Raw genomic sequence first — 27,995 nt, 5'->3', positions numbered from 1 at the left:
AGCTCGTGCCCACCGTCCCCGGGGGGCCAGAGGGTCTCTGAAGCCTCAAACCACCCAGTGCAGGCAGCTGCTTCGGAAAGGCTGTCACGTTCACGGGATGACCCAGAAGCCGGGTCTGAGCCCCCCGGGTGCAAGTCATCTCCCCATGTGACATACTGGACAGGACGTCATGGGATAAAGAAAGTCAACTGCCAACTCTACAGCTTTTCTTTCTCCCCGTGGGGCCAGAAGGAGCCGCTCTTGGGCAGTCCCACCTGCGAGCAGGCCTTCTGCAGCGTCCAGATGAAATGACAGTGACAGGGATGAAAGGGGAGGCTGACATTTGCCGTGTGGACGAAGAAGGTGACAGCCGTGTGCACGCACGCTGGAACACGGGCACGCCCGTCCGAGAGGGACTGGGGGGAGACCGCCCGAGGCCGTGCCGCCACCCTGAGGCAGAGCCTGGGGGCACCGGCAGCCACTGCCCGGTGCCATGCTGCTTCCAGCAAACACAGACGGCAGAAGACCCTTGTCTTCCCAGGCTCCAGTGTCCTTCAGAAATTGTTTCTCAAACTACAGACTGGGGTCCTCAGAAAAAGAAACGAATTCTTCGGGTACTGAAGATCCTCTCACCTACCCCTCTGTGCCAGGGTGGGAGCGGCCCCGTGATGACCGCGGCTCTGTGTGGGACCTGTCCCGCAGGGCCACCGCCACCAGGCAGGTCTGGGGGCCTCCCCAACAGCCGCTGGTGAGCAAGTTGTTCCCTGGTTCCTCAGCCCCTGAAGTCATCGCCAGCCCTCTCCCGCCACCAGCACAGACGCCTTTCCCACAGACTGCAGATGACAAACCAGAACATCTGTTTCCATAGCGAAAGCTACCTTGGTAACGCAACGAGCTGAGAATCTAATTCTTCCAAGTCCTCCCAGCTCGCCGTCCCCTCGCCCACCCCCCGGACAGCGATCCGCCGCTTCCAGGAGCAGACGGCTCCGTCAGGACTGCTGGGGTTCCGGGCACATGTGACCCGGGGACCCCTGCCGACAGCCGGCCACCTCGGGGGGTTGGGGGGGGGGCACTGAGCAGGGAAGAACACGCAGCACCCTCCGTTACCTTCACGTAGGACTTCTCCGTGTCCATCAGCTCCTGGATGACTTTTCGGAGGCGATCTGCATCGGAGAGGTGACGAGCCAGCGGCCGCGGAGGTGGGTCCCGAGTCCCCCTCGGCCCTTCCATGCCGTCACTCTGCGCGTCGCTGAAGCTCCTACACAGCGTGGCGATCTGTTCTGCACTCTGAGAGGGGGCGAGACGGGGACAGTCATGAACGGGACGCGCTCCGTGATGACCGGCTCCCCAGCAAGCACGCAGACAGCGTTTATCTCCGCCCGGGGCTCTCTGGGCGACCTCAACAGGGGCAAACATCTAGGGCAAATGGTCTCCTTCATCTCAAACAAGCCTGGCTATCATTCCAGAAAATGGTAGTAAAGAGAGGAGCTCAGTGTTGACACATGATGCTTTTTTGTTGTCCTAATAGCTGTCTGACAGATGGCTCTTTCATTCTGAAACTAGCAAACAAGACACAGAACTAGCCGTTGCTTTGATAGACTTGAGGGTGCTCTAAAACCAAGCTGGCGGCTTTCTAAGAGCACGGTGGGGAGCCTCCAGAACGACGTGGCACCACAAGGACTTTAGGATGGTGTGGCCACAAGACGCCCGCAGCGCTGCCCTCAAATGCAACTGTGAGCCCCGCGCGCTCACGCCAAGTAGCAGAATGCGAGTCAAAAGGTCAGAGGTGCTGCACGTGCTGGGGACAGGTGTGATGGTAGGGACCTCCCCTACCCTGCGGGTTGCACAGCCCCCTTCCCCAGAAGGGCCCAGAGGGGTGCAGGTGATACAGCAAAACCCAGTGAGTGCCAGAGAAGAGGGATGAACCGGCTTTGTGGGAACCTTTCTGATGATAGTGGGAATGGAATCATCCAGACTGAGGGACAAGAGGGGTGGCTGTCAGTACCCCCGACAGCGCAAGTCCCTACTTGAATTTAAGCACAGTAACGAAAAAACCTTCTCAAGGGGAGCCCATCTATATGGTCCTGCCCGAGCCCGGGGGGTTGAGGTCTCAAATGTGTCTCCTCCCGTGTGTTTCCACGGTGCCCGCAGTGCCCTCGGATTACTCTCAGGGTCTTCTCACCTCTTCCTCCTTTCGTCTCAACCCCGTCCAAGCTCCAGCCCGTCCTAGCACCCACCAGTGGGTAAGCCTGTCCGGGGCAGGGGCCTTTCCCTGGCACCGCCGTGAGCGCCCAGCTCAGTGGCCAGGGTCCAGCCGACGCTCCGCTCGCCTCCCCACACCACCGTTGCTCAAAGCAGCACGCCCAGTACCAGTGACTCCCCGCCACCAGCTTTGGCCACCGTCTCTCAGCTAAAACTCTCCCTTCTTCAGTTTAAGTGCCTTCAGGCCTGACCTCTCGCACTCTGGCTGGGGTCAAAAGCTCAACTTGGTACAACTACCTTAATGCTCCGTTCACTTTCTTGGGGATGTTTCAGAGCACGAACCGCTCACACGAGTGCAAGGGTCGACCCCAGCGGCCTGAGGCACCCCTGCTACAAACGCTGACACCTGCCAAATGAGAGTGCTCGACACAAAACCGCGATGCTCTTGCCCTCTCTTCTTGCCTCCCTCCCCGCCCTACCGTCCACACTGATCTTCTGGCCAGTCTTTCAATTCAGTGGGTCTCCACTGAGGGCCGCCTCTGTCTCCCGAAAAAACACCGGTCCTGCAGGAGCAGCCAGTACCCTTGCCAAGGTGAGACGCACCGAAGCACAGCCCAGGGCTCGCCGGAAGCCGACCCGGGCTCGTGTGGAGCCAACCGGAGAGGAAGACAACATAAACCAACGGGAGCCACTCCGCGGTGCGCGGGAGGCTTCGGGAAGAGGAGCGCTGACACGGCCCTGGAAAGCACACGTGCTCCAAGGGAGAACCACAAAATGAGCCAGAAGGACAAGGGGAATGAGCCCTGTAATAGAGAGCCCGACTCAGCAGAGTGAAAGTGAGGCTCCTCTACCAGCCAGATGTCTGTGACCAGAACGCCCAGACTCTGGGGCTCTTGAAATACCATTATTTCTCTCGTTTTCACATAAATCTTGGTGCAGAAGTTAGATCAACCACATAACAGGCACTAAGCATCCAACTAGGCACTGACCTATATATACAATACAAAATAATTTACTTCTCAAACAGTTCAAAGCATGTGTAAGTACTAATAATTCTCCTTTGATACATGCGTTATCCACAGTTTTGTTTATTAACTGTGAACACAAAAGCGTTTTTCTGGTAACGCCCGTCAGAAGACATTCATTCTGGGTAAACTTATACCAAAAAAAAAAAAAAAAAAAAAAAAAGAAAGAAAGAAAGAAAGAAAAAGAAAACAGATGTGGATCTTAAGGCACCAATCAAAATGCATCTTGATTTATCAAAATGTCTCACTTCATGTTTAAGACAACCAAATCTTATGACTCATGCCCTAAAAGCCTAATGACAGTAAAAGCCAAATGGAACAGTGCAGCCAAAAGGCAGCTGTTCTCCCCCCGGGGCTGTAAGCATCATGAAGGAGCAGCACTAGGGCACACAACCAGACCACTCCAAACCCTGTGTTCCTCCTTTCCAGTGGCTCTTAAACCCGGCCGCACATTACGCACTTGTGGGAGCTTTAAAAAAATACCCAAGGCTGGACCAACTCACTCAGACTCTGTGGGGGGCCCAAGCTAGGATTATTTTTTAAAAGCATCCCACGTGAGGCTGGCTGGTGCTCTACCCAGCAGTGCAGCGAGAAGCCTCGACTTCGGCTTCCCAGGAGTGGCGCTGCCTGCAGCCTGATCATGCTGTCCCACAGTCTACAGAGAAAGACTTGTAAAAGGTACATGGCCTGCGCTCACGGGACAGAGGGAATAGACAGAATCATACCCATGGCCCTGGCAGTCCGGGTCCGGCCCTCCACGAACTGAGCTAAACCACCCAGATAATACTACTACTGAGACTCCCAAACTCACTTAATTGGAAATCTCTATGCTGGTATTTGCACCACACGCTCAGACAATTTTGCAATTCTGAAAAATAACAGCTTCCAGGGCTATAGAACCTATATTAAGCTCACATATACTGCACCGAATAAGATCCGACAAAAATGCACCGTAAGTTAATGGCAGCTGGTGAGCTTACAGCTTTGCCTTGCTGGGATGTCAAAAATCACACCTAACAATGCAGTGTTAAAATAACGAGACTTTAAAAATAAAGTATCTTGCCATTTTAGAAAATCTGAATTCATTTGAAGAATACTTCTGGTAAGATTAACTGGGAAAAGTGAAGGTTCGTGGAGATTGTGATAGCAAATGCACTTTTTAAGGTGCCATGATGAAGTGCTCAGATGCGACAAAGTCACCTTTCTCAGACGGAGTAGTTTAGCTACTGTCGGGGGGAGGTGGTGACGATTACTAGGGATCAGGAGGCAGGAAGTCTAAATGAAGACTAATTCTAAAGGTGTTCTTACATCACACCCCCAAGACTCGCCTGTGTAGTTACATTTCAGTTTCTCTATTCGTAGTGACGGTCGCCCGCACCAGCTGTTAAAGGTAGAATTCTGGGGGCACCTGGGTGGCTCAGTTGGTTAAGCGGCTGCCTTCAGCTCAGGTCACGATCCCAGGGTCCTGGGATCGAGCCCGCATCGGGCTCCTTGCTCAGTGGGAAGCCTGCTTCTCTGCCTCTGCCCTTCCCCCTGCTTATGCACTCTCTCTCTCTAGCAAATAAATAAAATCTTAAAAAAAAAATAGAATTCTGGGTGTGTCTGATGAACAATTTCTAGTAACAGTGACTACTTTGGTTGGCCCGTTTTCAAACCCAACAGTGATGGGCGTGAAATGCATAGGCAAGGTGCGGAGGACCAGCATCCTGTCCCAGCCCTGCCCCCCTCCACACGATCCTGGGTGAGGCTCATTTCCCAGTCGACTTCCTTATTGCTGGAAGAGAAGCGGCATTACCTATCCCATCAAGTCACCCCTTGAACTGCCAACGAGGTCCTAGAGAAAAGGGAGCTCGCATTTGCTGAGTCCCTGCTGGATGCCAGACAGACACAGCTGGCCAGGGTCCTCCCCGACCTGCCAGGGTCCTCCCCCGACCTGCCTCCCAATCCTCATTGGGACTGAGACGACACACACGAGGGGTCGAGAGATGAGGGGTGAGGGACTGTGACAGCACAGGACCGGCTCCTGGCTAGCTCTCTGCAGGGTGCCCACCCCTCCAGGATACCTCCTGGGCCTCTGCCCCTGCGGTTGTGGCTTCCTGGCCCCCGAAGGCTGCCTCTGCTAGGAGAACACCCGCAGCTCCCACACAACCACAGACGATCTCCACGTCTTTCAGGCACCACGTCCCCCGCAACCCCCCTGCGGGATGCTGCTTATAAAGCAACAGACAGATGTTTATAAGTCAGGGCTGGGGGCCCGTCGGAAGCCCAGCAGCGTGTGCCTCTGCAGGAGAAGGAACGCCCCCATCTCAGACGCACATTGCAGCTTCCTGGCTTCCAGTCTGTGGGCTCAGTGCTAGGAATCGTGGGCTCACTGTGGGCTTCATTTTTTATAGGCGAGTGCGAAACAAGTGTTTTCCTTATGCTTCCATTTAAAACTTAAATGAAGAAACAGTTGTCCCTAAAACTATGGCGTAAGGATACAGCAGTGATACTGACCAAAACACATTTTTGTCAGGTTTTGAGCTTACACCAAGGCGGATCCCAGCTTGGAAATGGTTTGATCTTATTTACAGCTGAGGAACTCCCTGACGACCTGGGCATGAAGGTGCTTAAGTGCTTTTGCCACCCACACAAACGTAACCATGTGAGGTGACGGATGTGTTTGTTAACTTGACCATGATAATGACGGCTCAGTGTCTGTGCCCAGCAAATCATCAGGTGGTACACTTTAAAGATCGTTTTATCAACCATACCTTGAAAAAACTGGGAGAGAAAAGGTATCCGAAAGTTACTTTTGGTTTCGGTGTTTTCAATGTGTGGCTAAGGAGGCCTGCTGCTCCCTTAAACCGGGGCTGAAACGTGTCTCCACTCCAGGCGCCCCAACTCCCAGCTCCAGCATCTCGCCCTGGGTCTCTCGGGAGGAATGCAGGGGCAGAGCCCGAGTGCCCCTTCCGACCTCGGACCTCCACTCAGTGCAACACTCTTACACAGAAAGGTGTCATGCCCCCTTCGCCTGGTTTCATATTAATAAAATCTCATCCCCTGGACGTAACAACTTCGACATGTACTCTCTCTGATTTGGATACGTGGCTCTTGGAGGCTTTTGACCTTACGCTGGGATCTGGATCTTAAAAGAAAAAAATTATGGTGGGATGAGTACATCACATTGTCTAGAAGTATCCTGAGATGCCGCAGTCACTCCACGGAATATCGGGGCCCTCGGGAGCCCGCGGCTCAGCAGCCAAGTGTGGCCTGGGCTTTCCCACCTGTCAGCAGCCCAGTGGTCACGGAGGGAGAGACGGCAGGCGCCGCGGACTCCTCCGTCAGAGGCGGCTGTTTGTAACACTGGGGCCCTGAATACCCCCAGCCTAAGAAAAGGGGCTGAAAAGTGCTGCATAACTTGGAATCCTATTTCACAGGGAAAAGATAAATGACAGCATTTCCAGAAGGCACTTCTTTCAGTCCCTGGTTCAGAGGAAACGAATGTGAACTTGGAGGGAAGATCCTTAACGGACTTAGCTGATGTGTAGACCTCACAGGAAAGATACCCTCGTCCTGCTCGGGTACCTGGTCCTGTGACAACAAGGGGTCCGTTTGGGAGCTCCCTAGCTGCCACCGTATCCTCCTCCCTCCACCACGCAGACCAGTTGAGACTGAGCCATCGCTGGGGACTGAAGCCCTGTCTGGCTCATGGTCACAGAGTTTCATTACACCAGCATACGAAGCAGAAGAGCTAGGTTTCTACTACTTCTATTACCCCTAAAAAGAATGTTAGAAAAAAATAAAAAACAAGCTTTAGACTCTGGGAAAATGACTAGTTATGCTCCAGGATAGTGTGCAGACTGCACACTCTGTGTGTGCTCTTATCATCTGGAAGCTTCGAGAAGCCTGAAGGACCCAGCGCTCTGAGTGCAACTACTGTGTCAGCTGTCACATCCTAGCAAATTGTCAGGAAAGTTCCTCTTAGTTTAAAAAAAAAATTAAAAAAAGGAATATCTAAAAATTGTACAAAGGACTTTTCAATTTACTCTGCACTACATTAAAGTCACTAACTTACAGAAAGATCTAATATTATCCCCAAATGGCCCCAGCAGCAGGAATCCAGAAGGAGCACAAAGAGCCAAATGACTTCCTGGGAAGGCGAGCAAGCGGAGATGGGCTTCATCCCACAGGGATGGCCCCCCAACCCCGCGCCAGGTCAGACGTCAGCGGCTGCAGGACCCGTGGCCGAGGCCATGCCTGACCCCCACCCCCAGGGGTTCTCGGGAGGGGAGGAGGCGACAGTGCTCAGCACCTTGGCAGGCTAGGGTGGGGGTTAAAAAGCATTCAAGGTGATCAGTGAAATTCATTTTGGGCGGGGGAGGGAGGGCCCTGGTCTTAGTAAAACAATCCCTAGATGGAAAACTCTAGAGAAACAGGTTTTTAGATTTATCCAAATGGTACAAAAAGGATGAGCAAACACTCATGCTCTGTTTTTCAGACCAAAGAGTTCTATTTCCAAAAGCAGAAGAGGAACAGAAACCGTAAAAGTGAACATGAGCTGATGTCACAGGAGAGCCCTTATTTTATACTGAAACATAAAGAACAGCCCAATAAATCAGGGCACAGAAATGCACTGAGGTGTCAGAACAGTTCCCAGCGACGGGACAGACACGTGGCTGCTGACCCGAGAAGGCCACGACTTCCCGGGAAGGGCAGGAAAGAGGTGTGTGTTTTGTGTCTCTCTAGCACACACGAACATACACGCACAGATTTTCTAAAAATGGAATGATATATATCACATATGCAGTGTTAACCAAGATATTTTTATCCTTTGGCTCATTTGAATTTTCTCTTTTACAGTGGTTTAATTTTTAAGTATTTTTAATAAATGCACTCCTTTCCTGTCACTTAAAAAAAATGATTTGAGGTTGAAAAGGCTCAAAGTGTTCTGTTTCTATGGACACAGCGATGAACAGACTGACACAGTTCCTCCGCTCATGGTGTTTGGCTAGGAAGCCACACTCTGCGCAAGTAATTCAAGGTGATCGGTGCCCAAAGTGTGGGGTCCTGTGGACACAGAACCGAGACCCACCATGGTCTGAGCTGCGAACACTGACGCCAGGTACTTGGGATAAATGAGTTCTCTACACGAAGCCAGGTCTGGGGCTGGAGGGAGCACGGGGTGTGCCTGGACCTGGGGGCCAGAGCAGCTGTGGCCAGAGGGTCAGGCAGAGCAGGGAGAGGGTGGGAGACAGAGGCAGGGGCCTGGGCTACAGGGGAGAGCAGGGGTGGGTGGCAGAGATGGACAACCCTGATGTGGCCACCTGTCAGGTCCACACCTGACCGAGGATGACAAGGTGAGCATCAAGGTGGCATGAAAGACAGGAGCATGTGCATCCCGAGTGGGACAGCCCATCACCTGAGCCCTCTCTCGTTACCCTGGAATCCGAGCAAAGCTCATGCCAAGGGCCTCAGAGCACGTGCTGGGCCAAGATTTCTGAAACACTTTTTCCAAGACAGGGGACTCACGCACACAGGCTGCGGAGGTACCCCCCAGCTGCTGACCACAGCAGTTCCCCACTGTGTGGCCTTGACAGATTCCCCCCACCCACCCCCGACCCCGTGTGCCCACCTGGAAAGCAGGGATCAGGTCTGAGAGGGCCCTTGCGATGAGTCCATGAGGTAAAACCTAAAACTACTTAGCACAGGACAAGGGATTGATAAAAGTCAACATTTGTACAAGGAGTTCAGCTTGCCAAGTTCTGCCATTTTTTTTGAAATATAGAAGAAGAAATTTCCTCCAAATTCCCCCAAAGGGTGGGCCAGAAAAATCACACTTCACGATTTCGGCACTCTCTCACGGAGCCCCTCCTCTACGCCAGGCTCCGAGCTGGGTGCTGAGGATGAAGCACTGAGCCCCGCGTGGAGACCCTGCCCTCCTGGGAGAGTGTGGGGGAGGGGCACAGGAGGGCATGGCTGGGGGCTGCAGCCTCCACAGCGGCTGAAAGAGAAGCCAAGTTTGTGCAAACTCTCGAGGGAGGGAAGCTAGCAGCGCATTCAGGTGGCACCTGTGTGTCCCAACAGTAAAAACTCCCTGAGGCCAGGGAGGCGCCCGCTGGAGGCTCTGGGGCTCCCAGGGCCAGTCACTCCCCGCCACCCCCTCATCCCTCTACCAGGCTCCAGAAGGGAGCCACTGATCCAGGGCCTGCTGCCTGCCTTTATTTAACCCGAGTTGGGTCAGAACTCAGATATGAGTAAGACGAGCTGTCTCTGCCAAGGCCGTCTCAAGGGTTTGAGCAGCATTTCTGCACCACCGGGCACTTCCTTCGAAGCAAAGACTGTGTGTTTCAGGACCACATTTACACAGTTTACATAAAACGGCTCATCCCATCTAACACAGCCCACGCCAGGTCCTGTGTCTTTGATTTCCCTTTTTCACCCAGAAAGCAAGCAGTGGGTTCCCTCCAATGTGCCGTTAAACCTGCACGTCAAGAGAGATGCATGTGGCACAGAGTCCCCCTTGACCTCTGACAGCACAAATGCGCGGCCCACGGAGTAACAGAGACTTTAACGACCCCGCTGGAAAACAGAGAGTAGAGGCAAGGGTGCATCCTCAGAGCAAGGGTCAGCCAACGAAGGCCTTGGGGGCCAGTGGAACCCTCCACCTGCTGCCGTAGGTCAAGTTCCATGAGCACTTGGCCGCCACGCGCACTTAGCTGCCCGGCATCCCTGGCTGCTTCTGCCCCGGAAGGCAGAGCTGAAGCCTTGCCAAGAGCCTAAAACATTAACTGTCCGCTCAGAGGAAAAGTGTGCCAACTCCTGGTAACAGAAAGATGACCCCAAATCAATAAAGAGTCTTCTTCTGAAATTAGTCTTAATTTAAAAACCCAACCTATAAACATTATTCTGAGAATTTCTAGTGAAGTGGAAATTTAAAAGAGGACTTCAACGTTATTTTTCTAGAGACTACAAACGGCATCTTAAGTCACATGAGACATAAACCCTTTTATGTCCTAGGCTTTCAACTGCATCCAAAACAAAACAAAACACCTGCCTGCTCAGCTGGCACAGACGCAGGGCTCCGAGACAGGACCCCAAGTCTCGGACTGGGTTGGGCTTTATTTTGTGTTGCTTTTTGATGGCTGAGAGGATTCTGTTTGTCCTGCAATTTAGACCCGAATTTAAATCCTTTCTAAGCTTACTTTCTATCACTTAACATTCATACCAAATATGTTTATCTGGCAAAATACGTCTCTAAATCAGTATTTTTCAAATGAACTATTTTTGTAAAATATAAGCTTAACTCTGACTTTTCCACCAACACTACTCTCAGGCCTTCTTCCATCCAGAGGTGCTGATTTCTGGGCTAAGGTCCACTTCCCTTCTTCCTTCAGTAGTCTCTCACCACCGACTTTCATTCTGGCAATCAAATAAATGAAACCTGTATGTTTACAGTAACCCTTCCTCTAGCGGTTAATGTCTTCGCTGAACATTCTAGTTGGTTTCCGTGTTTACTGCCAGTTTTCCCAAGTTTTCTATTCAAGAGTTAGGTCTTGGGCGCCTGGTGGCTCAGTGGGTTAAGCCTCTGCCTTCAGCTCAGGTCATGATCCCAGGGTCCTGGGATCGAGCCCCGCATTGGGTTCTCTGCTCCGGAGGGAGCCTGCCTCCCCCCCACCTCTCTCTGCCTCTCTGCCTACTTGTGATCTCTGGCAACTAAATAAATAAAATCTCTAAGAAAAAAAAAAAAAAAGAGGTCTCTGACTTTATTCCTGGCAACTGATAATAGATTACTGAAGTAGTTCTTGCAGGAAAGGTCTTGAAGTGTTACCTGTTCTGAAGATTTATTAGCCTTTTTTTCCTATCTTTGTCACTGTATTTGAGGGAAAACGATGCATCCGTATAAACGCCAGCTGCAATCATATTCCGGACCAGTGAGAGCTTTGATCAATCTGACAGCCACCAATTTTCGGGGCAAGTCAAGTGTGCATGAAAAATAAAAGAGGATCAGATAGCTGGATCCCGGAAGGGGGCAGTCGCCCACACTTGGCTTTAATGGTTCAGGCTGTGTCCACCTTTGCCCAGGACAGCACTGCCCTGTGACCCAAGCCCAGCCTCCCTCACAGCTGAGTCCTCTCCCCTTTCCTGCGGTTCCCTAAGAAGCATATTATCTTTCTAGTTGTCCTCTACATGGGCTCCTGATTGCCTTATCTAGAACAAAAAAAAAGCCTGGTAGCCCCCGTTTCCTAGCTGCAGACCAAGCTCTCAGCTCTGAGAGCACTTCTAAGATGCTCAGAAAGACAGTTGTACCCATTCCAGTTCCTTGATGATTGTCCTTGAGCATCTCAGCCTCCAGACTGCCTAGACTCGCATCCCCTGATAGGCTTGGTCTGTCTTTCCATCCTGGCCTCACAAAAGCCTTGGGTCTGCCTGTCTCACAGAGTCTTCTCCGTGAGGGTGTTCACGGCCACACGGACTAACCGGGCCTACAGCGGTCCCCCCACCACGCTGGCTTGGTGCCCCTGGTAGTTTCCAAAGCTGTTTCTCACACATGGCTCTTCTCTGATTTTACCTCCTTGAAGCTATCCTGGAGATACAGTCCTAATCTTTTTGATAAGGATATGGGGATTCAGAGGATGAGGAGACTGTTCTAAGGCGAACCAGGCAGCGAGAGGCTCCAGCACTCGGTCCCATGTCTTTCCACTCCCCACCCGCTCCAGCAACAGCAAATTAAGAGACTCACATCTATTTGTTTTTCCCCCGTATTATCGGAAGGGATGAAATCCTTCTTGGGGATCTTCTCCCTTCTCTATCCCGCTCTCCAAATATCAACTGCAAATACACTGTTTGGCATAGCCTGGGCCACAGGGACCCTCAGAGTCCACACACGGCCACCCGTGAGGGAGGCACAGAATAGTCAGCAACCTGGCAGTGGCCCTCCAACAGTCTCCAGAAGAAACCGAGCCATCATTTCTCTTTCTGGGACAGAAGAACCAGAGTATACGCTCTGACGTGGAGAGTGAAGGGGGCTCTTTCCCTGCCCAAATTTGAAGCCAATTATGCATCCTTTAAAAACTTTCCTGAGCCCTTAAACTTCACCATCTAAGATCGCGTGCTGCACAGCAAACCAAGGTGGCTGACAGCCCTGCCTGACCCCAGTGGAGCTGTAGGAGGACAGGAGCTGGCTCTCCTCACCCCCTCTGGTGGCTCATACCTTTGCAACCCTTTAGTAACTACTTTTTATTTTTTATTTGAGAAAGAGCAAAAGAGGAGAGAGAGTGTGTGTGAGCATTAGTAGCGGGGGAGAGGCAGAGGGAGAGAGAGAAGCAGAAGTAGACTCTTCGCTCCTTGGTAGCCCAACACAGGTCTCAATCCCAGGACCCCGAGATCACAGCCTGCACCAAAGGCAGACACATAACGGACTAAGCCATCCAGAAGCCCGTAACTACACAGACTTCTACCAATTGCTGTTCCAATGCATGGGTCAAAGATGGCTCTCAGTCACTTAGGAAAAATGGTGCTGGGGTAGGGAGAGAAGGCTAGGCCCTCTAAACTGTTTGAAACCTACCACATCCCCTTTGGACTTAAAAACCCTTAGACTGTCACTTCTCATGTTTGGCTGAAAATAGTACCTGGAATCTGGTATCTAAAAACTGTAGCATTGGGAAGAAAAAAAATCACAAAAACATGAAATGTAAATTACTTGTTAATATCCTGACCACCTTTCTTAGGCTTGGATACTGCCAAGTGCTATTGGAGTGAGCACGGATACAGCCTGCGGACCCCTCTACTTCTAGTTGTAGTTAATTTTTTTTTTTTTGCTAGATTTAAGCAGTGTTATTTTCTTAAAGATTTATTTGAGAGAGAGAGAGGCAGAGGGAGAGAGAGAATCCCAAGCAGACTTTGCGCTGAGAGCAGAGCCTGACAGAGGGCTCGATCTCATGACCCTGAGATCATGACCTGAGCTGAGACCAAGAGTCAGACACTTAACTGACAGAGCCACCCGGGCGCCCCATTTAAGCAGTGTTACAGTCAAGTCTGTTCCATTACTCTGGATGGTATCTTGTTGGCAGGACCTCAAATCAATCACCTCATACAGAACAATATTTGCCTCATACACATTACCTGAGACTTCACCCCCAATCTCTAAAAATCTAACACAGACTCAATAATAGAAATGAGGTCATAAAATTTAAACTAGGACAACAATTATTTTTGATAAACTGGCAATTTGATCAACCTTCTAGAAAATGCAAGTCAATAAATCCAAAGTAATCAAAGCCACGTTTCCCCGGGAGCACAGGGCACAGTGGAAGGCTATGGTAGCACACGCGGGCAGGCAGGAGCTCAAGCAAAACCAAAAGACATCAGAGACCACCATGACCATGACAGAATGCCAATTTAAAAAAAAATTTTAAAGCCTCAGACACAGAAAACTGATTTTAAATCTCACCTGAGATGACTAATTTGATAACAGTCTCTCCATCGCAGAAACTTATCTGTAAAACCACTGTATTCAAGACCTTGCTAGGCAGACACCCTGCCCCACCTTGGTGTCTGAAACAACAAGATGACACTGCCCAGGCCAGTCTTCTCAGCTCATCATCCTTTATATCATGGCTGAAGAACCATGAAGGTACTAGATTCTAGAACCTTCCAAAGCCAACTTCAAGCCAACTCAGAGCCAACTCAAAGCCAACTTGAAGCCCCTTGGCAGGACTCCTCGAGTGTCCCAACACTTGTGGAACCCCCCAGCCAGGGCAATGCCAAGCCAGAAACTTCTAAGCAATTGCACATCTAAGAGCTTCCTCATCTGACAGCTGTTTTCTGAAAACACAAGAGAACTTAGGTGGCGGCAAAGACCCAGAGTGTGTGAAGGAAGGGGGTCACAGAGGACGAGGGATGCTTGGAGGCTGAACAAACAGAAGAAGGGATAGGGAGGCGTGACAACAAACAGAAGAATGGAAAGGAGAAAAGACAGAACTGGGGGCATCGAAAACCATGCCCTCAGTTTTCCCATATTAGTGACAAATATATTTTGTGTTGCTTGGTCCTTCGTGCTATTATCAAGAACAGCAGGAGACTGAGTTATGAAACTAATAATCCAACCTCTCCCCTGGGGAGTCAGAGGCTAGTACTGGAAGGGGGTGAAGTGTTCCCCGCGGGGTCCCCAAACCCCTACTCCCTTAGAGCCTGCCACCCCCCACCACAGTGGCACAGAGTCGGCTCCGGGCAGGCACTACAGAGGAAATTGCAAAATGACTCAGAACAACTTCTCAGAACTTTTTCAGCAAGTGAAAGCAGCTGCCGTGTGGGGCTGGGACATTATTAAAAGGTGAGAATCTGCTGTGAGTAATGAGAGGTGTGAAGAGAATGTACAGAGGCTCGGATACATCTGTGCAGGACAAGCAAGGTCTTCCCGGGGCTACAATCTCTGGCATACAGGATCTTCAATGGAGGCATTAACATGACTGTCTCAGGCCTCCTACCAACGGCTAACATCAGGGAATGCCTTTATAGGGGAGGTCCCGATGACTGAAGGAACAGAGATGATCCTACACCAACCCCCACTGTTGGTATATATTGAAGGTAAGACAGATAAGGACTCAGGGCACCCAAAGACTGGCAGCCAAAATGAGATCATAACTGTGGCGTTATTCCTTCAAAAGACAAGGAGAGGAACAAGCAGCAGAGCCTTCGGGGGCGAAGTCCTCTCCACAGCTCCAGGGAGACCACGGGATTGTCTGCTGCCTACTCATCCCCTGAACTGGGCATACAACCACCCTCTGGTCCCTCAGACAGCTGCTGATTTTACCGAAGGGAGTTCTATGAAATGTTGGCTTGGGGTCAAGATTGAAATGTATGCCCCCGCCTCCTACAGAAATCACCTTTTTTCACTAATTACAGAAAATAAAACTTTGAAAATGCTAGAACACCAGTGCATAATGCTGTCATTGGTGTCAACTATGCAGGAATTTCTAACCACCACCACCAATATTCTCCTTGGTCTCAACCTAATGGTTTATGCCATCTAGGGTGGGGTTCTTATTACATAATGTTCCTCAATGTCTCTTCACACATTAAAATAAGACCTTAGTCCTGACACGCCCACCACACAAATCAGACCTGAAGATAAAGACAAAGTTCAAAATGTCACTTGGCTAAAGAAACATAGGGCTAGGGTCGCCTGGGGGGGCTCAGCTAGTTAATCATCCGACTCTTGATCTCTGCTCAGGTCTTGATTTCAGGATCTCAAGGTCCAAAAAAAAAAAAAAAAGGGAAAAGAAAGGAAACATAATGCTTTTCATTCTGTAAGTACCTGATAATGAAGTCTGTAATGTTAATAATATTAAGTCAAGACAGAAGCTAGACTACTGTACTCAATGTTGGAATCATGAACACACAGCCCACGAATTCCTGAGGAGGAAACCTGTGAGGGAATGTCCTGAGCAGAACTAGAACTGCAGTGACTTCTCACGTACAGGAGCCATTTCCTGAGGACGCCTCACTTTCATCAGTCGCTCAAAAGTCCACTCGAATTTTTCTCAAGCAGGTAAGAGAGGACACGGCTGGCGCAGACACGGGAATAGCGCACCTAACCACCCCACCTTCACTTCCCACGGCCTTCAGCCTCCATAAATCCTACAGGTTTTAACGTCATTAACCATGTGAAGGACAACCACCAGAGCTAATTCTAAATGGTTTCTTCTAGAATTTATTTCCCTTTTAAGCAGCTCCCTGTACTCACAAGAAAAGGTCACATCAGGCAAAAGACGGCTTCAGGTCGGGTGTTGGGGCAGAGAGCGAGGCTGGCCGAGGTGTCAGAGCAGCACAGACAGAGGCAGGACGGGCCCCCACGACCAGCCGAACCACCCCTCCATGTGCAGATGCACACGTCTGAGGACTTCTCCAAGGACAAAGGATTTCGGTGTCAGACGTGGGGACCAACCCCACGTGTTCTTCCCCAGCGACCACCCACGCCCAGCAGGCTTCCCCTGAGAACATGCACAAGTGGGGTTTACTGAAGGTGGGGTCTGGCCCACGCCTCCCCGCTCAGACTCCCTGCTTTCTTCTCCATCAAAAAGGAAGAGGATTCTGAAATTACTCTGTCTCCAATCCAGGAAGCCTAGAAAGAAAATGAACCTGGAGACACAGAGGCCGAACACCACGGAGGAGGAAGACGACGGAAGGGGGCAGCCTCGCCTCTGCAACCACATCCAAGAGCGCACGGCCTGCTCAGCAACCAACGCAGACCGCAGGCAACTTGCCTCCACCCCCGCCACCCCCCAGCCCTTGCCCGACACGAGGCAACCGGGGAGGTGTCCCGAGGAGCCCAGCTGGGGTCCCTCTCTGCCACCCACGGCCGGAGAGGCAGTGGCTGGCAGGCTGCTCTTCAAACGTGGGCCTCTGCCTGGCCTCGGAGAGGACAAACGTACTCTCTTCCAGTCTCTTCTCAGAGACGCTGGGAGCAAAGTCATGGCCCCCGCTGCTTCAAAGGAGAGGACGGGCCGGGAGAGGCCCACACCCGAAACCAATGTGGGAAGACAGTCCCCATGTCTAGAGAGCGTCTCTGCACCTCGGGGCAAAGCCTTCGTGGGGCCGGGCTCCGGGGAGGCTCATGCACTTTCCTGGGAGTCACAGTCCCCACAGCCTGAGAAGGGGGTCGAATCACCCCTCGGCACGGCCGGTGGATTCCAGAGCCCCATCCAGCGACAAGCCCACCTGCCCTCTCGCTGATTCACGCCGCGGTGCCAACATGGCCTCCTGACGCCTTCCGGCTTCTTCCTTCCTCCCTGAGGGACTCCCAGGACGACTCCCCGTGACAACTTGGTCTTGTTCCCAGGAAACCAGGGTGAAGGGCGAAGTCCTGAGGAGAATGAGGCAGCAGCAGGGGCCAGAGGGAGGCAGGAAGGAAAGGGCTGTTGGGGCTGGGGGAGGCCAAACAGGAGGAAGTTAGAGGCCAGCAGGGAAACCGAGACGGGAAGGGGAAGCCAGGGCCCGAGGGGCTCCTGAAGGTGTCCAGCCTCCCTGAGCTGGTACTGTTGTGCCCAGTACACGGCCGGCCCCAGGCCAGCACCCCGGGGACAAACACCCAACAGCCCGGCTTCCAGACCAGTCTTGTTGGGCTCCACTCGCTCTGCTGCCTCAACACACGTACTCTCGGCCCATACAGGGCACACGAGCACGGCTCCCTGTGGCCCCCACACCCCAGCCAGTCTCACCCGACAAGCAGCCCCAGCCTCTGAGCTTCTAGAGCCTTCCTGGCAAAGGCACAGACGGCTGAGCGGTCATCGGGCACTGCCATGTTGTTGGCAACTGCTGTGTGTCTGGGCTCTGGAGAGCTCACAGCTCTGCCCGTGGCAGCAACCCCCTTCCCATTTTCCAGTATGCTTGTGCCCAGGGACACACTGGCCCAGCACAAGCCCCTTTAGGACCCAGCCCCGTGGCCATGTTGGTAGGGTGGCATCTGGGAAAGGGAAGAGAAGTCAACCCCAGCAACATTTCTCCGCACTGCTGCACTGTCAGCTCCACTGTCTGTCCCCCTTCCCTTGGACAGACTCTCCCTGACCAAACTGCTTGCCATGTAGCTCCTGGCTCAGAGGGTTCCCCTGTTCTCGATGCCAACCCCTTCCAGCCGGCCCTGCCCACACCCTGCATGGAGATTTGCTTTTCCTCCTCTTCCTGCCTGCCTCTCTCTCTCTCTCTCTCTCCCTCCCTCCCTCCCTCCCCGCTCTCTCCTCTCTCCCCTCTTTTTCTCTCTCGCATTTGACACCGTGGGTACCATCTCCAACCCCGCAGAAGAGCCCAACAAAGAGGATAGGGCTCTGCGTGCTTCATGAAGCTGCGATGTCCCTTCCTGCCACACACACCAAACAGTCGGCATCTTCCTGACACATCAGCCCTAAAGATGAGGACAGACCACGAGCTGGGCACTAACCCCTAGAGCTAGGAAACTAGTAATTAAAAAAGAAAAAAAAATTCCAATCAGCTCCAAAGAGATCAAATGGACTTTTGGACTCCCACAGAAACTAAGCACAGTTGCTTCCAACAACTCCACAAACTTGCCGCCAAGTCCCTGCCACATGGGCGTACCACGGTGTTAGAAACGCAGAACACCTGAGAGCTGGGCAGAAAACTCAGCTCAGCTGGATCTGTGTTAGCCTGAGCCCATGGCCCTGAAGAGACGCTGCTCTTGCAAAAGGTGCGAGTCTGTAAGACCTCCCAAGAGGCCATGTCTCAGGCTTCACCAAGCTTCTCAATATTCACAGCCCACTCCTGCTGAAGAGAAGGGCAGACCCGACAGACACTATTCCGTGAATCACTGGAAGCAGCTCTAAAGAAAAGGGTGTCTGTCCACGGTACTCTGCGCAAGACAGACTAGCTCCGAGGGTGGGCGGGTTGGGTCTTTGTACCCGTGACCCACAGCTAAGAGGACCCAACTGCCAGGGCTTCCGCTCCCAATTCTTTTTCGTGTCCTTGGATAGCTCAGCAGGATCTGACCGCCAGATTCTCCCTTCAGGAAGACCGGGCAGGCATCGAAGGCGGGTAAGCCACGTGTTAGAGATGCAGAAGGAGAAAGAACCTGGAGCGCTGACCGTGTGGGAGACACATCAGGAAGAATGTCGTCTCTGCCTAACAAGCTCTCAGGGGTGTGTATATAACCGTGCACAATCCTCTGAGCAACACAGGGCTGCTGGCACTGTTATGTTCCCTCACAAGTGAGGATAGACACTGAGGCTATCTGGGCGCCTTGCCCCGGGGCATGCCGTGGTAAAGCCCGGTGGGCCAGGACACAGGCTCAGGTTGCCAACCGTGAGGCTGAGACCTCTTCCCGTTATACAGCTGCCCACCTGGATTCATGCACTGCGAAGGAGGATAGTCTCACCCCTGGAGAAGGTCAGACGCCACGACATTCCCTGCTAAGAGGATTCTATGTCTCTGTTCATTCACATGTCAGGGATCCTGTCAATGACATGCATTTACCACAGGTATATTTAGCTCTTTAAAACAGATCATGATCATATTAATCGACAGAATAGCAGCCATGTAGAAAGACCACGATTTATAAAGAAATTCTATTTTAATTTCACTTTCTAGCCAGAGTAACTTACGACCAAACAGATCTTGAAACAATGCAGGAGATTCAAAGATAAGGTAGAAAGATGTACAACATGAGCATGCTGGAAAACAGATTATATGTCCAAGAATCTCTTCCTTTCGCTTCTTAGATAATGCAAGCTCTTAAAAGGAATTCATGTAAAAAACACAAAATGTGAAGATAAGTGGGCGAACAGGCATTAAACATTAAATTCAAGTTATATTCATGCTGTGTTCTAAAACCTAACCATTGGTGCATGGCCCTTTTTTCCACCTTGCACAAATGAAAGGGCAAAACAGATCTTAAGCGTTATTAAATTGCAAAGAGCACAACACACAGTCGTCATGCTGTGTATCTCCAGATTCCCATGCTCTCTGTTCTAGCAACACAACGCCCACAAACTATAAAAATAATCACTGCCAAAGCTACACTAGGTGATTACATAAAATTCTTCTAAAAAAGCTGAAAAAACATTTAATCAGGAATAACTAAAGTAAAAACTCTGCTTACCTCAGAGAAAACGGTTTCACTTTGGGGGATTTTCTTTTACAGCATGAAGTCTGATACTAGCATGTGCTATGCTCCAATGAAATGGCACAAAGCAGAAAATTATTTACTGCCTTCAAATTAACCCCTCTTTTCAAGCGGATTTTAGAGTAAATATCTGAAATCTCTGGGCTTTCCGGTATATTTCAAAAGGACCAAACTATTGCAGAGAACCACTGAAAAACCCTTGCAAGGTAGGAAGGAGAAAGGAAAAGTAGACAGTGCTACAGAGAAACTAGAATCCAAAAGAAATTCTCACATCCTTAGCTGCAGAGAGTGTTTAAAGATTACAGTCAGGATTCCCTCCTGGAAAGAAGGCATATCTTCCCGTCTGCATAACAACCTATAGACATTTCAGAGCAAAATCAACTTTCAAGACAGAGAAAAAGGAAACCATGCAAGCATGCCTACGTTTGGATCAGAATCGGCACCCCTGGGATCAAAGCCCCCACTTACTTACATGCTGTACATAGAAAGGAAAAGTTCAAAGGAACCTGCTCCCTCTGGGAGAAAGGATTACATCTACGGCCGGCTGTTGGGAAACGAGTAGGATGCACGCTCTCTCGCTTTCATCCCCAGGCAACAAAAAAAATTCCAAACTGGTGTTCCAAGTCACATTCGCGAGGACGTCCTAGCGCCACCAAGCTCTTCCTCCGAGGCAGCGCCGATGGGTGGGGGAAACGCACCCCCTTCCTCTGGATTTCCACCCCATGCCGAGCCTGCTGGCTCTGGGGAGACACCAGGTCAGGGCACGCACAAGGCTGACAAAGCCACAGAGTGCCCCAGCTTCAGAGCCAGCTTGGAGACCAGAAAGTGGAGCACAAACCGAATTTCTGCAGAGCCTGCTCAGCCCACCTCAAGTTCCCGGAACAACCCAGAAACTCTTTCAGCCCCCTCACCCAAAGAGAAACTGTTTATTCCTTTCAAAATCTGAACTGTTACAATAGTGCCAGCTAATTGCTAACAACACTGGGGGGGAGGAAAGAGCCCGCACACAGGAGAGGTTGACAGGGGCATACAAAGAGCTGTGACAGTAATAGGCACCCTTGAGGAGCAAGAAGGCAATCAATTATGAGCCATTTGCAGAAATTGCGGGGCTGTCAAAAGCCCCACTTACAGCTGTGCTTCATCAAGCCAGGCTGCATTTGATTTTCAAGGGAAATTATTCCTTATTTCAAAGTCTAGAATATTATTAGTAAAATATCCCAAACAACTCAGGTTCAACCGGGGTCTAATCTGAAAAGAAGTTAATGACCCCTGAGAAGGCCAGATGTGCCAGAGTGGAAAGCTCAGGAGACAGAGGCGGGTCTTCTCTCCGGAGCAGCGACCACCTCCCATGGGCACCATGGGGCAGCGCCCAGGCTGAGCTCGAAAGATCCATGCCCAACACCGGGACACGCGTCGTCCAACTCCCAAACCACCACCGGAAAACAGAAAAGGATTGCTTTTAGGAACACCCCGATGTTTCCAGGAGGCTGAAAATAATAATACAAAACAAAACTTTTTTTTGTTGTTTTCTTTTTGTTTTTTTTTAAGAGCCAAAGAGTGAACAAGCATGAATTGGGGGGAGGGGGGGGAGAGGGGGGAGAGAGAGAGACTATCTCAAGCAGGCTCCACGCCCAGTGCAGAGCCCAGTGTGGGGCCCGATCTCACAACCCTGAGATCACGACCTGAGCCGAAATCAAGAGTCAGATGCTTAACCGACTGAGCCACCCAGGTGCCCCTGTCTTTTAATTCTCAAATTCAAAACTCTGTTTTCACTAACATACATACCAATTATTACTTCTGATGGTCAAAAGTAATTACTTCTGATTCTTCTTTTCCAAGGAACAAAGAATGTGTGAACTAAGTAACTTCCAGGCATTACACTGGGATTGTTGAGAAATGCCCTGAAGTCTGTTATTATGACCTATTACGACCTTCAGGTTTGGAAAAGGATGATGACCACTCTGGACTTAAGAGGGATTGACAGCAATGCTCACCATGATGATATTCTCTTTCAATATTTTTGTCTTCTGTGTTCTTTGGTATTTATCTTTTTTAAAAAGTTTATTTGAGAGAGAGAGTGAGCACACATGAGCGGGCAGTGGGGGAGAAGGAGAAAGACTCACAAGCAGACCCCACACCCAGCACAAAGCCCGATGTGGGGCTCGATCATCTCACAGCCCTGAGATCACGGCCTGAGTCAAAATCAAGAGTCACTACTTACCTGACTGCAACCACCCAAGGGCCCCTCTTTGGTATTTGCTTTTTCCTCTAAGCATTTTAGCAATGAAAAGTAAGCTCAGTCAGCTCCAATTTTAAGTCCAACCGCAACCTTTCCTCCTTTCTTCAATTTCTGATGCTCCAACGTTCATTTGGTAAATGCTTTGTGTCATTATGACAGGCATTGTTAAATGACAGAGTTGAGAATAGCCTCAACGTGGTAACTTCTTGCCTATTTATTTTATTGAATGTTAAAATAAAACCTGGAAAAAGAATTTCCTTTCCTCCTTAAGAACTTTAAAGTGGAACTCAAACAGATTACAATGGAGAGGAGCTCATCACCCCTAGTGGCTTTAAGTGATCTCCCCTGAGCACCGCACCGTGCCAGAGCCCCTCGGACACGCTGACCTTAATCAGACAGCCGAGCTTCTAAAGTGGGTCAGAAACAGGTACCTTTTTTCCAAAAATTTAAGACAAAGCAATCAAATCACATCCAGATGATGCTCTAGGATGCATTTCTTAAAAAAATAATAATCACTATCAGCTATGATGTCGGGGTCCCAAAAACAACTAATCCCCCAGAGATCGAACAGAGGCACAAGGCTAAAACTGTGGACAATCTCAGTTCCGTAAAAGATGCTGCATCCTGGGGCACAGCCAGACCAGTGTTTCATCTGAGGAATCAGAAAGATGAGAGGAGGGACTGTGGAGGAGGTGGATCAGGAATGGGGGAGAAACGCAGGGAGGGGTGAGGAAGAGGAGGGAAGAGCTCAGGGGCCACCACAACCTGCTCCGCTGTGGGCAGGCTCCAACCCGATCCCCTTCTCCCTGGGACCATCACCCAGGGCTGTGCCCCACAGCTTCTCCCCAAAGCGACTGGCCCCTGGTGGTAGCCTCTAACCCAGCAGACTGTAAGCTGTCTTTTTTTTTTTTTTTTTTTTAAAGATTTTATTTATTTGACAGAGAGACCACAAGCAGGGGGAGCTGCAGAGGCAGATGCAGATGCAGACTCCCCACTGAGCAGGGGACCCCCACCTCCCAGCCGCACCCCCCGCCCCCGTTCAAGGCTCAACTCCAGGACCCTGGGATCATGACTTGAGCCAAAGGTAGATGCTCAACCGAATGAGCCACCCAGGCGCCCCTGTAAGCTGCCTTAAAATACTTGTCAGAGCTTATATATCTCCATTCTTGTATCTAAGACAAAAGCAAGGAATTGAACACAGTTATAATGTCAAAATCAATTAAAACTGGACTGCGTATTAAAACAGGTCAGGTAGGGCAGACCATTTTTGAAAGGATGTTCGATGGACAATTAAAAATGCAGGCAAGGCACGGACTACCACAAGAGGTGGCGAGGACACGGAGGACCCTCACCCACCACTGATGGGAGTGGACGATGGTGCGAGCCCTGTGGGACACAGGGAAAAAGCCACACATAGAAGGGCCACGTGACCCAGCCATTCCACTCCCAGATGCGTATCCAACTGAACTGAAAACAAAGATGCACGCAGATGTTTGCATGCCCGTCTCCACTGCAGCAGTACTCACAACAGGCCAATGTGGAAACAAGCCAAGTGCCCGTCAGCAGACGAACGGGTAAGCAAGACGCAGCACACACAACGGGACAGTATCCAGCCTTCCAAAGAAGGGAAGTCCTGACACACGCTTCAACGTGATGAACTCTGAAAACCTTACACCATGAGAAATAAGCCAGAACAAAAGGACAAATATCAGCAGGACCACCCATGAGGGATGTGAAACAGGCGAGCCGGGGGGGGTGGGTGAGGGGCTGTGAATGGACAGATACCATCTAACGGGTACAGAGTTTCTGCTTGGCATGATGAGCAAGTTCTGACATGGGTCAGTGGCGATGGACGCACGGTATTGTGAATGTCCTTGACACCACTGCGATGTGCCTTTAAAAATAGTAAGAATACCAAATTTTATGTTTTAGATATTTTTACAACAAAGTGACAACATTCCAAAAATAATTTATCTGTGAGCAAAAAAAAAAAGAAAAAGAAAAAGAAAAGAAAGCAGCAGAGTCATTGACCATAACTTTCAGAATTCCTGAGCATAGACTGTCCTCGTCAAACTGTCCTAACACACTTCGCTTCAAATAAATAAGGAAACTATTTCCATTAAGAGGGAAAAATGTCTGTTTCAGCAGACAGACCCAGGGTCTGGATAACCCCATCTCTTTTCCCCACTTCGGGTGAAGCGGGGGGTTTCATGCTTGTCAGCCCGGTCCTTCTTTTGGATTTGGGACAGCATCTTACCCCGAATGTCTGCCCTGTTTTCTCCCCGTGGGGGACCTGGGCCAGCGCGCCATCGGTCTGACTCCTTTTCAGGCCAGTGGTGACATCAGGGACGTTGCTGAAATCTGCATGAAAAGTAACAAGAACACACATAAAAGTGAGTTTGGCCCTTTGCCGAGAATCACGATGACTGGTTTAAGCGTTCGGATAAAGAGAGAGAGGAAAAGACAGCATAGAATGGCGCGGAAGCAGTGTGCAGGAGTGGTCCTTGCAGCCACAAGAAGGGTCTCCTCCAACAGACCCCGGCTCCCGCTAACAAAGAAGCCACATCTCCTGCCACTCTCAAAGGCAACCGGGGACCAGTCAAGACTGTGACTTCAATGCCTTGTGACTGTGCCTGTTGCTGTGCAAACTGTACTTTGCTAAGCTCTGATAGTCAAGGATTTATTTGGACCAAGACTCAAATGGCAGTGACCATTGTCGGTACTTCCCTATTTTAGGTAAGAATCAAGGAAACCTTGGACACCCAGGGATGCAACAGCATGGGCTCTTAATACAACCCACAACTTGGTCATTTGAAAGCTTAACTTTTCATTTTCTGACATCAACCACAATTTTATCCTAAACTGAAAGTCCCATGAGGAAGAACAAACCTTTAACTTCCAGAGTAAAGGTTAAGAATTAAGATCAAAGGCAAGTAGAGCTTCTGTCCACTTCCCCCCTACCCCCCACCACCTACAACCACACACACCTGCCAAGCCCAGTTCTTTCCAGTGGCTCTCAAATTAACAAATTCAAGAAAGATGGAAAGTCTAGCCTGTATCATTATATAATGTAGGTTTATATTCTAACTCTTTATTTATATTCTAACTCTTTATCAACCAGCTGAAACCAGATGGTTTCTGATCCCCTTAGCTACAAGAAGTCGTCATTGGTCTTGAACCTGTCCAAGTTGATCTAGGCTGACCCAGCAGAGATAAATCAAACATGCTGGGGGCCAGGACACCCATTAGAAGCTATGGAAGCCCCAGGAAGTGGTGAAACCCACGTTTAGGAATGCTGGTCCATGATCATTGCTAATATAACCAACCACAACACAGACACTTGATTCTAAGACAAGAGAAGACTTAACGAAAATATATAAATGATCTACAGAATTCTGGAGCTCTAATTTCTTCTTCCTTTTGCCTCTTCCAAAACCCTCTCACCCTACCCAGAAAAGAACCAGAGAGTCCAAGTCACACTTGTGGTTGGAGTAAGTTAGCTTGGATAAGGCAGTGCTGATCACAGATGCATGAGACATCCCTGGGAAAACTTCAGATAGCAGTGATAGGAGGGGATACTTGGGTTCACCTTTCCTAGGCCCCAAACACTACACCACAGAGGCAGTCCCGGTCACAACCAGGCCGACCGCATGGGAAGCAAGATAAGTTCCTGTTGCCTCCGTCACAACCACCTCCTTAGCCTGCTGCATGGACCTGTGCTTAAGGGAGACCGACCAACAGGATCCACAAAAGAAAACACCCCATGTTCCTACTGTACTCGGCACAAACTTTTTTCACTTTTTGAGCAAAAAAAAAAAAAAAGCTGTTTTCTAGGCATAGCGCTAGGGATACAAAAATGAGTGAGACACGGTTACTGCTCTCAAGGTGAGGTTCTAGTCTTGGAGGAGGAGAGATGTCCAATATAAGAAAAGTCCAAGAAGTAGGGACTGTCAGGAAGGAAGCTACTTCTGCAAAGGACCTTAAGAGACTTAATAGCAAAGGAAGCATTTGAGCAAAGTCTTTAAGTCTTGGAGGTATCCATTTGTCCTTAAGGCTAACAATGACCGGTGGGCCATGGGGAGAGAGGATTCCAGGAGCAGGAGGCAGGAGCCAGGCCACTCAGTGAAGGCACATCTCAGGAAGAGCCCAGCACCTTCTGGAAATGTCTTGAGTGTGGCTGTGGCAGTGAAGGGAGGGAAGGTGCCCTGTGTCAGAGGAATCAATTAATAAAGGGCATGACCTTGGGAGAAAAACAAGTCAGAAAGTCACAGCCACCCTGCAGGTATGAGGTGAAAAGACCCAAATGAACTCAGCGTAAAAGAGCAAAGAAATGAAGTGAATGCAGTAATGGCGGCAGGTGAACCCTCCGGGCTCCTCTTCGCTGTCCGTTTCATAGAAGAAGACACGGAAAGGAGACGTCAAGGCAGAGGACCTGGTTTTATACCTTGGTGACGGGGCAGATGATTTATGGGAAGAGCTGGAGTGGAACTCACGAGCTCAGCAGTTCTAGCTGTGGCGGTTCTGAGCCCGGGACATGTGTGCGTCCAATGGGAGAGGCTCGGCATCCGGCCGTCCACGGAAGTCCACACGGGAAGGCGGAACTGCAGGGAAGCAGCCCCAGGAAGGACACGCAGAGTGAGACCACAGAGAGAACCGGGAAACGCTGACGACAGCATATACGGAGAAAAAGAGACCCTCAGAAGACATACCTGTCTTCACCCAGCCATGCCAGGAGCGGAAGGAAATCACGGAGGAGCAATGTCATGGGCACTTTACAGTGTGGCTGCCCCTACCCAGGTAACAGAATCAGCTTTGCATCACTGCCATTGTTACCATCCATAAAGAGCATCCATATTCCCACAGAGCTGTATCGAGTACAGGAATTCGAACACAACCAACGCGTTTATTCATGACGAGGATTTCCACAGCACCTGCCGCACGTCAGCTATGCCCCGAGTCCTGGGCATACAAAGACAACGGAGACCTGAAGTCCCCTGAGGCTCTCAGAGAAGGCTCACGGGCATGAGGAGCTCTGCAGCCGGGAGCAGCCAGATGGATGGTGGTGAAAATAACACGGCTGATGTCAAAAGTGGGAGCCAAGTGAGTTCTGAGTCATCTATTCAACATATTCATAAAACTTGGGAAGCGAAACACTGAAAACTCCCCCAAAGTTTTTAACTCTTACAAAGGCAGAATATTTACATGGGGTAACAGAACTCTGGCTCTTTCTGGGTCAAAGCCCCCGCCCACCCCAGGAAACAAGGCTTTGCTCTGCAGCGTTGAGGCCCCTATCACGTTTGCTACCCCCCGAACTTCCGAGAGACTTTGGGTGCAGCTTAGATCCTCCCGGAGACACGAGCTCAGACAGGACGGCTCTCGGAAACAGCTCTCACGTGGTTGGCCCCAGGGATCCGAGAGGCATAAGTGGTTCTGGACAGTTCCTGAGTTCTGCCAAGAAAGGAAATCTCAGAGCTGTTCCACCACCCAATTTCACAGAGGCGGAACGGTATCTGGGCACAGACAGAGTCTCCACAGTGAAGGACCCCTTGTCCACCCACTAGCAATGCACCAACGCTGTCCTAGACACGACAAAGCACCAGGGAAGCCAAGCTTGAGGGGCCCCAGCTTATGACCCCAGCTCCGGGAGCCTCAAATTTCACCAGGACCTGTAGCCCCATAAAAAGGAGTGAGCCCGTAGGATTCTAGAGGAGGAAAGAGAATAAAGTAGGCCCTGGGAGAAGAGCAGATTGGCTCTTCAGAAAAAAAAGAAGAAAAAGAAAAAGAAAAGAAAAGAAAACGTGTAGGCCAGTGAGATTTGAATGCTGACTTACAAAGCGGTTTTAAACAGGGACTGCACAGACGTCCTGTGTCCGGGGCCGAAGCCCACATTGAGCCCCGCTTACACTCTGCCCACGGCCTGAGCACCGGCGGCTGACGG

The 27,995-nt window shown here is 50.5% G+C and overlaps 1 protein-coding gene across 2 annotated transcripts in view; it reads right to left on the bottom strand.

Moving 5' to 3' along the window:
- Positions 1 to 27,995, bottom strand: part of TIAM2 (TIAM Rac1 associated GEF 2) — a 227,522-nt gene that overhangs the window by 14,787 nt on the left and 184,740 nt on the right. For both annotated transcript variants that reach the window (XM_059401317.1, XM_059401316.1), the window contains exons 16-17: positions 24,315 to 24,418; positions 1,087 to 1,266 (exon numbers count right to left, since the gene is read on the bottom strand). In XM_059401317.1, coding sequence (XP_059257300.1) covers positions 1,087 to 1,266; positions 24,315 to 24,418 — 284 coding nt within the window. The remainder of the gene's footprint in view (positions 1 to 1,086; positions 1,267 to 24,314; positions 24,419 to 27,995) is intronic.

Source organism: Mustela nigripes, chromosome 5 (genome assembly GCF_022355385.1).
Source record: "Mustela nigripes isolate SB6536 chromosome 5, MUSNIG.SB6536, whole genome shotgun sequence".
In the NCBI taxonomy this organism is placed as follows: domain Eukaryota; kingdom Metazoa; phylum Chordata; class Mammalia; order Carnivora; family Mustelidae; genus Mustela; species Mustela nigripes.
This window is presented reverse-complemented; position numbering and strand designations above follow the sequence as displayed.